General features: G+C 46.9%; 1 protein-coding gene across 2 annotated transcripts in view; it reads left to right on the forward strand.

Annotated features, from left to right (window-relative positions):
- Nucleotides 1-2,442: 2,442 nt before the first annotated feature.
- The window catches only part of GTF2F2 (general transcription factor IIF subunit 2), a 133,210-nt gene continuing 122,823 nt past the window's right edge, over nt 2,443-12,829 (forward strand). For both annotated transcript variants that reach the window (XM_070409041.1, XM_070409042.1), the window contains exon 1: nt 2,443-2,677. In XM_070409041.1, coding sequence (XP_070265142.1) covers nt 2,612-2,677 — 66 coding nt within the window. In that variant the 5' untranslated portion in view covers nt 2,443-2,611. The remainder of the gene's footprint in view (nt 2,678-12,829) is intronic.

Consider the following 12,829-nt stretch of genomic DNA (forward strand, 5'->3'; position numbering starts at 1 on the left):
GATTGGGGCAGGGGAGGGACGCAGGGGGTTGGTCAGCTGAGGAGGTACCACAGGGGGGCTCCAGGTCATGTCCGGCCCATCTTGCTCAGTCCTGATCAGCTGGACCCCAGAAGCAGGCTAACCTACCAGTCGGAGTGTCTGCCCCTGGTGATCAGTGCATGTCATAGTGAGTGGTTGAGCAGCCTTAGCATATCATTAGCATATTATGCTTTGATTGGTTGAATGGACAACCAGATGACCGGACACTTAACATATTAGGCTTTTATTATATAGGATATGAACAAAAATCCAGGGAACATGTGTAAGAATGGATTTTAAGGATGTGGGATCATGGTGGAAAAAAAACATAAAATTGTATCAGGCCGAGCCCTAGCTGGTTTAGTTCAGTGGATAGAGCATCAGCCTGTGGATTGAAGGATCTCGGGTTCAATTTGGGTCAAGGGCACATGCCTGGGTTGTGGGCTCAATCCCCAGTAGGGGGTGTGCAGGAGGCAGCCAATCAATGATTCCCTCTCATTATTGATGTTTCTATCTCTCTCTCCCTCTCCCTTCCTCTCTGAAATCAATAAAAATATATTTTAAAAAATTGTATCACGCCAAAATTATCAATGTCTGTCATATTATAGGCCCTTAGGAGGGGCTGGGTCTGGCTGTAGTATCTGTTACACTGTCAAATCTCCAGAGTAAATTTGTGAATCTGGTTCAAATAGCCCCTATCCTCCTTTTCTCTCACAGCTTGTAAGTATCCCTCCTTAAGCAGGAAGGGGGTTTGAAAAGCACAGATAGGGAGAGTGTGTTCTTTATTCAACAGTGGCTGAGGGCTAGATACTCAATAAATTGTGGGATTTTTTTTTCTTCTTTTCTATATAACCAATTTCCAATATTCACCTCTTCTTTACTTTGGCCATCTCTTCTTTAGCTATTTTGTTTTCCCTCAATCCCTGTAAACACAGACACACACACACACACACACACACACACACGACCCATAGATCAAGGCCAAGGTCCTAATCCTTTACTCTAAAGTTCATTACCAGGGTGCTCCAGACTAGTTTAATTTCCTTCTTGACTGGTCTCATATTTAAATTTATTCCTTGTATATGATCAAAGCTTAAAGCAGCTCTCATCACGCACTTGTCCTTTATACATACAGTATTAAGGCCCTTTCCCAAGCTGTGGCACAAGAATGCAACCTTTGTTTTCAACACATGCACAGTCTTCCATCTTTCCTATTAGTTTATCCAGCTGATCTCAGAGGCCTACTGGCTTTTACTGGCCCTATGCTCGCAGACATAGAATTTCTTCAATTATGTGCATGGATCGGATGTATGATTCAATACATTACTTGCCATTTCATTCTTATAATATCTTACTGTTTGTTTTTCTTTAGCAAATATTCATTCAGCCGAAGCCTATTGAAATCTGTCCATAGCACTGTGCTAGATGTTGTAGATATAAAACAAATAAAGCATTATTTCAGCCTAGGAGGTGCTCATAGTCTAGAAAGAAAAGGCAGCATGTAAACATGTATATTATACTGTGATGTCAAGCAAAATGAACTTCCTCTGGAGGAATTGATAGAAGGCCTCAGAAGATGTGACACTTCTAATAGTCTTGAAACCTACTAGTAAGTGGGAGTGGCCCATCAGAGGATGGATGGGGAGAGAGTGAGGGTAAGGGCAGAATAGAGCATCACAGTGAAGAGGATCCAGTGTGCAGAGGCACTGAAAAAATTGAGGAAGAAACTGATATTTTTGGGGAGATCTGATGGGCTCAGTGTAGTTGGATGTGCGTTGGATTGAATAGTAGTGATCAAATTGAGAGGACCTGAGTAGAAAGGATTGAATTTTATTCTAGAGGCAGGAAGAGAGAGAGAGGAAACTGTTCAAGCAGGGGAATTTAACAATCAGGTTTGTCTCTTACAAGTCTATTGTCACTAATCTAATTACATGGACTCCAGGTTTTGGAGTTTGAGTGTCCTGTTTACTTAATCAGAGTTGCTCAGGGTAGCCTCTCAGTTGAGATACTGCTTTTTCTTCAGGTCTAGAAACAGCATGTTTTCAGTATACCCAAAGGCTACTTAGTCTGATCCCAGTGCCCACTTGTGCTAATTCCCATAATTTATTTATTACTACAACACTGTCCTCCAAATGCTGTCTCTCCTTGGCAAGATTGGACATATATTGACAGCCTTTGTCTTTTTGAGCTCTATTTTTCTGTCTTGACCCTTTCCTCTTGCAGTTTTGTTGGCCTAGTAGTCTTTAAATGCATTGCCTGCCTAAGTTCTTTGGCCCATTCCCTCTGGCTCTAGGACACAGCCAGCACCAGTAGCCACGCCCACTCAAAAAAAAGTTTGCCGACCGGAAGTTTGTCTGCACCAGCGAGCCGTACTGACGGTGGAAGTGCGCAAGCGCAGTTCCGGCCTCCCAGCGGCGGGTTCCTCTTTCCCGGGGTTTCCACCTTCCTGGCAAGGTGGGCGCCGAGGCGTCGGCCTCTCTCCGCGGCTCGCGTCGTGCCCCGGACACTCACCCCCAGCACCCAGCCCTCAGCACCCGAGCCCCCAGCACCCGAGCCCTGCTGTGGGTCGCACTCCTCTTCCGGCAACACACCCATGGCGGAGCGTGGGGAACTCGACCTGACCGGCGCCAAGCAGAACACCGGAGTGTGGCTGGTCAAGGTAAGGCTCGCGCGGCTCTGGCTTGCGCTCCTCCTGCCTGTGTGAGTAGTTTAAGTCACTTCGTGCGCCTTTTAAAGTTCCTTATGGTCCTCTTCACACACCTTGGGAGGCACGACTCGTTGCTACGCTCGCTTTCAGACCAGGAAACTAGTTTAGGGCACTGCAGTGTCTTCAGCCCGAGTCCGAACGGGCCTGGAATGGATTTCCGTCCCCCACGACCAGGGTTTTCTGGGCTCTGTCTTGGTGTCCCGATTTGAGCGGTGCAGTTTACCCGAGACTGAAGAATTTCTACACCTTCTTTTGGTGAAACTGATTTTAGGCATAAACCTGTAAAGGAAGTGGAGAGTGTCTGCTTCCTGTAGAGTTTCCCTGCCAGAAAGTAGCACTGCTCTCCGCGTCCCGCACAGGGGCTCGCGGGCCGATGGCCCTGCTGGAGGTCGCGGGCGCGCCGAGGCAGCGCCGAGCCCACGCAGGGAGAGCCATTGGATTGGAGTGTTCTTCCAGAGCACGGCTGGGTCTCCTGAAACAGAACGTCAAGAAAAGTGTTTTGTAAAGAGAGCAATCTTGATTAGCTCTTAGTGAACACAGTGTTTGTGCTTTACTTTTTCACACCGGTGAGTGTTGTTTCTTATGAGAACTTCATAAGATATATGTATGTTCAAAATGTGATCATGAGTCTTTGAGCCTCTAGGAAAATGGTTTGTTAAATTATATAAAACTTTTATCATATGGCTGGGTTACCAGGTAGATCTGAGAGGCTCTTCCTGTTCACCTTCCTAAAGCAGCTCATTTGCCAGCAGGTCAAACCTGGTATTCTTTAGAGCACTTTTCACTTCTGAAGTGATTCTGTGTTCACGTGTTCAGTGTTGGTCACCTCCCTCTCCCTGTGCTTGTGCACCCACGCACATTCCATGAGCATAGGATCCTTGCCTGTCAAGCCCAGAATTATGTTTGGCACATGGTGATTGCTCAACAGATATATGATGAATGGATGAATGATGCCTTACTTTTCAACCCTAGCCTTAGTCTCTGGCACTCATTTGACTTACCACAGTTACCTCAGTATGACTTGAAAATATGGAGTAAACTAGAGGCCTGGTGTACGACATTAGTGCACTGGGGGGTGTAGGGGTCCCTCAGCCCGACCTGCACCCTCTCCAATCTGGGAGCCCTCAGGGGAGCCCTCTCCATTCGGGGAGTTTCTGTCTGTCTTTGCAATCATATGAGCGAATTGTCTGCGACCCCAACTCAGTTTGGTTTGTTGCTCACAGAATAATAGAGGCCTTTTTTTTTTTTCTTTGCTCCATTGGTGGAGATTTCCTGGAAGCTTTAGGATATCTTCCCTTTAATTCTTCCTAGACACTCTGATTTTACTTATTCCTCTCACCTTTGCTTTCCCTCCATCCCCCACTGCAACAGTAACTGGCTCCAGGCTCACTTTGCTCATGTGCAGTGGTTCTCAACCTTGGCTGCACATTAGAATCACCTGGGAATCTTTTTAAAATCCTGATTTCTGGGCTTCATCCTCCAGAAATTCTGTTTCTTTGTTATGGGGTGAGGCCACAACATTAGTAACAAAGAAACAATTTCTGGAGGATGAGGCCCAGAAATCAGGATTTTAAAAAGATTCCCGGTGAGGCTGAGACGGCCCTGGTGAGGTTGAGACGGCCCCGGTGAGGCCGAGATGGCCCCGGTGAGGCCGAGACGGCCCCAGGGAAGCCAAGAAAAATACCACATGAACTCACTCATTTATGGATAATAAGGACCATTATAGACTGATGAACAAAAATGGATACAGAGGCAGAGCAGCATTGAGCAGAATGTCAAACTACAGTGGGAAGCCTGGGGAGGGTTGGGGAGGGCGGTAGGAGATCAACCGAAGGACTTGTATGCATGCATATGAGAATAACCAATGGACACAAGACACTGCGGAGTGGGGGTTGCCGGGGGAATGTCAAGGGGGAGAAAAAAGGAGACATGTGTAATACTCTTTGTAATACAGTGGGGCCTAGACTTAAGAGTGTCCCGACTAACGAGTTTTTCGAGATACGAGCCGTCTCTCGGCCGATTTTGATTTTTTGCTTTGAGTTGCGAGCTAAAATTCGGGTTACGAGCCAGCTTCAGATACCCCACTGCTAGTTGGCGAAGCAAATGTCACAGTGAACACCACAACATCAGCCCAGCATCACGTGTCTCACTCGTTCACAATTGATTTGACATATGAGTAATTTGAGTTACGAGCTCCGTCATGGGACAAATTAAACTCGTAAGTCAAGTCCCCACTGTACTTTAAGAAATTAAAAAACAACAACAAACAGTTATAAATAAATAAATAAATAAAAGATTCCCAGGTGATTCTAATGTGCAGCCAAGGTTGAGAACCACTGGTCTAGGACAGTGGTCGGCAAACTCATTAGTTAACAGAGCCAAATATCAACAGTACGACGATTGAAATTTCTTTTGAGAGCCAAATTTTTTAAACTTAAATTATATAGGTAGGTACATTGTTATTAACTTAATTGGGGTACTCCTAAGGCTTAGGAAGAGCCACACTCAAGGGGCCAAAGAGCCGCATGTGGCTCACGAGCCTCAGTTTGCCGACCACTGCTCTATACCTTTCAATCTCTAGTGCGGGACAGTGTTAAAGGCTATTTCTGACTAATTGGATCAGACAAAGACTCAAAGCCTCCGGAGACCACCTCTATCTACAGATAATAGTATTTTGAATCAACCCGAGGCAGTTATCCTTGGGTGTGGTGAGAGTTTTTTTCAACAGGGTGGGGCAGTTGCTTCTGCCTGGAGGCTAATTGTTACTTTTAATCTCTTAAGTGGCCTTAGGGCAAGGTGTTTTCCAGTAGAATGTGTCAACTGTCTTCCCCCCAGGCAGGGCAAATGACTGTGGGAAAGATGTCCTCTGCTGTGTGAGGGAATGACTCAGCCCAGGAAACTTGGGGTGTCTGCCTTCTGAGCTCTGTCCCCTGAGTCCCCAATCCTGGGTTCTGTTCTCACAGCTCCAGTCTGCTTCACCCTCCCTCTGCCAGAGCACTAGGTAGATGGCTCCACAGGGAATTTTTGTGCATTGGCCCTTCAAGAGGGTGCCTGAACTTTCAGCTCCACTCCCTGGCAGACAGCACCCCACTGCTTTTCACAGCCAGATGTTATGTGGGTATCCTCCTCAGTTTGGTGCTCTCTGCTGGGGAGCCCAACTTCGGGATTAGATCCCAGAGTTCTCAGTGGCACCCCCCTCCCCACCCACAGCTGAGATCTTTCTGGGATTTCAGTAGCTGTCTGTGGGTGCCTGGCCAGCCCTTTCCCGCCTCCGCCCCTCCTACCAGTCTCTATGAGGTCTCCACCTTCAGTCCTTGGGTATTAGGGTTCTTTCCTGTGAGTTTTCCATTGATTATTCAGGAAGCCTTTCTGTATTTCAGTTGTAATTCCATCTTGTTCCTGGGAACATGTCCGTGCAGCATCCTCCTACTCTGCCGCCATTTTTTTTTAATTAAATCTTTATTGTTCAGATTATTACAGTTGTTCCTCTTTTTCCCCCCCATAGCTCCCCTCCACCCGGTTCCCACCCCACCCTCCGCCCTCAACCCACCCCCCCACTGTTCTCATCCATAGGTGTACGATTTTTGTCCAGTCTCTTCCCGCATCCCCCACACCCCTTTCCTCCCCCAAGAATAGTCAGTCCACTCCCTTTCTATGCCCCTGATTTTATTATAATCACCAGTTTATTCTGTTCATCAGATTTTTTTGTTATGGGTTCACTCAGCGAGATAGACCACCGACTCAGAATTTAAATTTAAGAGCCTTTATTAAGCTGGCCAGCTGACTATAGTTACAGCACCCTGCTGAAGCAGAGGCTGAACTGCAGCCCAGACTACAGGAGTTACATTTTATTATTAAACTAGAGGCCCAGTGCACAAAAATTTGTGCACTCACGGGGGGGAGGGGGGGGCCCTCAGCCCGGCCTGTGCCCTCTCGCAGTCTGGGACCCCTCGGGAGATAACGACCTGCTGGCTTAGGCCTGCTCCCGGGTGGCAGAGGGCACGCCCAATCCCTAGGTGCAGCCCCTGGTCGGGCTCAGAGCAGGGCTGATTGGGGAGTTGGGGCGCCGCCCCCTGTCATGCACAGAGCAGGGCGGATTGGGAGGTTGTGATGCCACCCTCAGTCACGCTCAGGGTAGGGCCGATTTGGGGGTTGGGGCACCACCTCCTGTCACACTCAAGGCAGGGTCAATGGGGAGGTTGCGGCACCACCCCCTGTGATGCACAGAGCAGGGCCAATCAGGGGGTTGGGACGCCGCACCCTGTCACACACAGAGCCACAGGGTGATCAGGGGGTTTGGGCGCTGTCCCCTGTCACGCTGACCCAGTGCCAGGAGGCCTCGCGGCTCCGCTGATCCCGGTGCTTGGAGGCATATTACCCTTTTACTATATAGAATAGAGGCCTGGGGGCCGGCTGGTTTGCCCTGAAGGGTGTCCTGGATCAGGGTGGGGGTCCCCACTGGGGTGCCTGGCCAGTCTGGGTTATGGGCTGAGGGCTGCTTTCAGTCTGGCAATTGTTGATTGAAGCTCCCAACCGCTCCTTTTTTTTATTTTATTCTGGGCCAGCTTTAGCTCTAGCTCTAGCTCTGAGAGCAGGTAACTGGTTTGTTTCGGTTCTATAATCGAAACAATGTATAACTCCAGCTCTGAGATCCAGCCTATATTTGTTAGAATGTTTCAAACTGCCAGCTGAGAGGCCGGCAAGTGATGCGGGGAACGTTGGAGTCCGAAGTCACTGAAGCAAGCAAGCCTCATGTTTGCTTCCAGCTGCCTGGCTGCCGGCTGCCATCTTGGCTGACAGTTAATTTGCATATACTCACTGATTATTCAATGAAAAGGGTAGCGGTCGTACGCTAATTACCATGTTTCTCTTTTATTAGTGTAGATTCTGTGGAGGCCCAGAGAAAAATGTGTCTTTCGAATTCTGGGCCCCCCAATATGGAGGAAACTCTCTTTATTTATACTTTTTCCAGTCCTTTGTCTCCCAAATTTGGAATGAGACTTCTGGGCCTTCTTCGAAAGAAGGCCTGCATGCTGGGAAGGGGCCATGAGACCATATCTCAAGGCCTGGCCTGATGTCAGTACCTTCCTATCTATGTGTTTTAGGAACATACAGCACAGCATGACCCATCTGGCCAAAGTGCCAGATATGCAGCCCAGCACATTCCCCACTGGTTTTATGTACATGAGTCAAATCATTGACTCCTTTGGTCATTGTTGGGGAGGGAGTTATATTGACCCCTTAGGACTATAAGCTTGATAGAATTAATCCCTTGCCGAATAAAGTCAGTGGGCTTAAGCCGGGTGTGATGAAGCCACATCAGGATCCCATCGACCTTGATTGCTGTGGGAGTGGTCCTTTCCAGGCTGGAGTCAGTCCTTGGGTGGCAAATTTCTTTACCCAAACAGTGTCACCAGGTTGGAAGGGATGAACCGAATACAAGCAGATCATCTCGGACATGCTTCTGGTCTGCTTTCTGGGTATACTGTAAAGCCTGAAAGAACTTGAGTAAACTGGTGAGATGAGTAGTTCAGGGTCTGGAAGAGTCACTAGACTCTGTAAAGGCCCCACTGGTTTTCGGGCAGCCTCCGGGCTGCTTCGTCTGCAGCCTAGTTCCCTCTTGCTTCTGGGGAGTCCCCTTGTCTTACATACATAGAGGTGGAAAGACGTAGTTACATGTGGCAGTGCCAGTTGGCCCATCGTCCTTGCTCTGCCATGTCTGTCTAACTGCCTACTATATTACCTCAAGGATCCTGGCTCTGAATTCTTTCAGGGAAAATGGGCGTTGAATTCTCTTCTGTAACTGCTTCGTGTTGAGGAGGGTCAGAAGTTTCTCTCAGAGCCAAGAGATCCTTGCTATCTGTCAGAGGAATGATGAGGCCTGGGCATAGAAGGGTGGGCTTGTGACCTGGCAGAGACAAACTAACAAATGGTCTGGTGGGAGGGAAAGAAAACATTGCAGTTTTAATAACCTCCATTGAAATAGAGTTTTTCTCCTTAATATTATCCCTCTGTTTATTAAAATACTAATTTATTTACTGTATTCAATTTGGCCTGATTGTTTGCATAAACACAACAAGAATGGTAACTGACTACCTTTGCTGTAATCTCATGATTGAATCTTAATGTGCCCCATAAGTCCAGGAAGCCAAGCCATCCAGCCGCCATCAGGCCTGTCTGCAGTATCTGCTGCCCATTGTCCTTGCTCCAAGGCCCTTCTCAGCAGCCCTCCTACTCGTCGCGGCCCAGAGTGCATGGGGGTGCCGTGCTCCCCTTCTACTCTGACCAACTGCCAGTGATGGTAGGGCATGGGCCTGACGCTCCAGTGCCAGCTATTTTCAGGGCTACCAAGCAAGATACCAGGCTTTCTCCATGGCACTCTTATTGGCTTCAAGTCTTCAGAGCTCAGATAGGGCTCTTTCAAATATGATACTCTAGTCAAAGTTTTCGGGCAATAAAACCACTATTGGAAACCAGTCTTATTGAATTTATGCAAAGAAATGTATTGCCATGACTTATTTAGACTGTATTTAATTTCAGAGGAATTACATAAGGAGAAAAAGCCACTGACCTGCCTTAAGATCTTCTGATTTTCCTTGTTAGTCCTTTTTATGGACTCTTCAGAGTTATAACAAAACAGTAACTGTTAGATTTCTTTTATCAGTCCCCCGTAAGTTCTTGGGCATAACTATTTACTCTCTGTTTAGGGAGGCAGAATGTAAATTATTTACTTTCTCTGGCTTACTAGCCTGTACCATTTGATTAATTTCCTTTCAACATTTCTCTTCTCCTTATCACATACACAACCTTTCTAAATCTCATACTTTCAAATTAGCCTTTAAATCTTCTTTCCATGTCCTTTAAAAATGCATAACCATGCCTCAGATCTTCTACTCAGTAATTCCTTATTCTTAGAAACCTTAATTCTTTATAGCCAGTATTTCCTAGATTACTAAGAGCAGGTGCTTCCTTCCCTTATTATTTTAAGTATTGGAGGGGTTAAAGAGAACAAAACGGGGCAAAGAAAAACTTACTGTGCTTAGCAGCTTGTGGCCTTGAGTCCAGCATGGTTCAGATAAGTAAAAATCAACAAAACTTCTGGTCTGCTTTCTCTGCCGACGGCCCCCCTCTTTTCTACATTAACCATTTCCTTAGCTGCTCTCCCTCCTAGATTTTTCCTTCTTTAAGCCCCAGAGACACAAATCCTTCTCCTCTTTTACTACTTTTGATCTCTCTGACTAGCCCCCTGTCCCCCAGCCTAGGGCTCCTCCATCTCATCAGGCTGAGAGCCTACTATCCTATCTAGCAAATCCTACTGCCACTACCCTATCTCACACCCGCTCCGGAGCAGTTTTCAGCTCTCTTCCTCCCCCAGACAGAGCAGATGCTGTCCCTGACAGAGACCTACGGTAAACCTATCAGGAAGGGCAGGCAAGTTGCAGGTCTTGGGACCACATGATAAAAATCCAGCAGTCCCTCTCCCTCACCCTACACAGGCTATGAGAAAATGTATTAATCTTAACCTAACACAGCAAAATTATACATCAGGGAAAAGCAATTAAAAGTTCTCTACTGTCTCCTCCTTAAAGCAGGGTTTGCCCTATCTTTAAACAAACAACAGAAAGAGATAACAAATATTCTCACGTGTTCAGCCAGACAGCACAAAGTAGCTTTCACTTCCCACAGACTCTCACACTTACATTCATACACCAGACAGTCTGAGTTTTTTGACTTCTACCAAATGTTTACTCAGAGTTTAAGCAATCCAACCAATTCCTGACTAATTGCCTATGGCTTCCCGGGAGGTGATTAAGCTCCCCTTCCACTCACTCGGAGTGGGCCAGACTGGTAGGGGGTCGACGAAGACGACCGACCCTGACCCATTTTGACAAAGACAAAGACAACAAAGAACAAAGACAAAACAAACACCAGACAGACAAACCCGGTGCAGCCTAAAGCCGCACAAACCAGGGACCCCGGCCACCATCGTGGCCGCCGGTCAGGACCAGGAGTACCGCTGCGTCCAGCCCTCCGTTTAGGTCCTTCCGTGGGACATCCCGATTCCAGATTAACGACTGGTCTTCCTTAGCTCTCTCAAGAGTCCAGGTGGCTCGGTTTCTGAATTGAAAGTTTTGGGTGGAGTCTCCTCCGCCTCCCTGGGACCTGGGACGGAGACTAGAGGCCTCCTTGGTAGTCGTTTCCCACAGGGATGTGGGGTATCTCGCTGCGTGCCTGGCGATAAATGAGGGAGAGCCTCCTGCCTTAAATAGGGGGTCCCTCTCACCCCTGCTGGGGGAGAGCCTCCTGCCCTAAATAGGGGGTCCCTCTCACCCCTGCCACCGGGTGAGAGCCTCCTGCTCTAAATAGGGGGTCCCTCTCACCCCTGCCGGGGATCTCACTGGGGGCCTCCAAATGTTGTGGGTTCACTCAGCGAGATAGACCACCGACTCAGAATTTAAATTTAAGAGCCTTTATTAAGCTGGCCAGCTGACTATAGTTACAGCACCCTGCTGAAGCAGAGGCTGAACTGCAGCCCAGACTACAGGAGTTACATTTTATTATTAAATTCTGTGGAGGCCCAGAGAAAAATGTGTCTTTCAAATTCTGGGCCCCCCAATATGGAGGAGACTCTCTTTATTTATACTTTTCCAGTCCTTTGTCTCCCAAATTTGGAATGAGACTTCTGGGCCTTCTGCGAAAGAAGGCCTGCGTGCTGGGAAGGGGCCATGAGAGCATATCTCAAGGCCTGGCCTGATGTCAGTACCTTCCTATCTGTGTGTTTTAGGAACAGACAGCACAGCATGACCCATCTAGCCAAGGTGCCAGATATGCAGCCCAGCACATTTTATTCACTTGATTTTTAGATTCACTTGTTGATAGATATGTATTTGTTCATAATTTCTATCTTTACTTTTTTCTTCTTCTTCCTCTTCTTTAAGAATACCTTTCAGCATTTCATGTAATACTGGTTTGGTGGTGATGAACTCCTTTAGCTTTTTCTTATCTGTGAAGCTTTTTATCTGACTTTCAATTCTGAATGATAGCTTTGCTGGGTAAAGTAATCTTGGTTGTAGGTTCTTGCTGTTCAGCACTTTGAATATTTCTTGCCATTCCCTTTGGCCTGCATAGTTTCTGTTGAGAAATCAGCTGACAATCTTACCGGTACTCCCTTATAGGTAACTGTTTTTCTCTTGCTGCTTTTAGGATTCCCTCTTTGTCTTTTGCTCTTGGCATTTTAATTATGATGTGTCTTGGTTTGGTCCTCTTTGGAATCCTTTTGTTTGGGGTTCTCTGCGATTCCTGGACCTGTAAGTCTATTTCTTTCACCAGGTAGGGGAAGTTTTCTGTCATTATTTCTTCAAATAGGTTTTCAATATCTTGCGCTCTCTCTTCTTCTGGCACCCCCGTAATTCGGATGTTGGTACGCTTGAAGTTGTCCCAGAGGCTCCTTACACTATCTTCATATTTTTGGATTCTTTTTTCTTTTTGCTTTTCTGGTTGGGTGTTTTTTACTTCTTCATACTTCAGACCTTTGACTTGATTCTTGCGATCCTCTGGTCTGCTATTGGGTGTCTGTATAATATTCTTTATTTCAGTCAGTGTATGCTTAATTTCTAGTTGGTCCTTTTTTATATACTTGAGGGTCTCACTAGACTTATTGAGGGTCTTACTAAATTTATCAGTGGTTTCTAGAAAATTCTTGAAAAACCTTATAACCGTGGTTTTGAACTCTATATCCAGTCGTTTTCTTTCCTCCATTTCTTTCATTTGTGACCTGTTTCTTTGTCTCTGCATTTTGGCTGCTTCCCTGTGTTGGTAGAGAGGCTTTGTGTGCTAGGTGTCCTATAGGGCCCAGTGGCTCAGGCTCCCCAGTTACCTGAGATGGACACTCTTGGTGCATCCCTTTGTGGGCTGTGTGCACAGTTTTGTTGTAGTTAAGCCTTGATTGTACAGTGGAGCCTTGACTTACGAGTTTAATTCGTTCCGTGACAGAGCTCGTAACTCAAATTACTCGTATGTCAAATCAATTTTGAACGAGTGATACACGTGATGCTGGGCTGATGTTGTGGCTTTCACTGTGACATTTGCTGCGCCAACTAGCGG

The sequence above is a fragment of the Myotis yumanensis genome, unplaced genomic scaffold (genome assembly GCF_028538775.1).
Source record: "Myotis yumanensis isolate MYYU_CA2020_CCGP unplaced genomic scaffold, mMyoYum1.0.hap1 SCAF_3, whole genome shotgun sequence".
Taxonomy (NCBI): Eukaryota; Metazoa; Chordata; class Mammalia; order Chiroptera; family Vespertilionidae; genus Myotis; species Myotis yumanensis.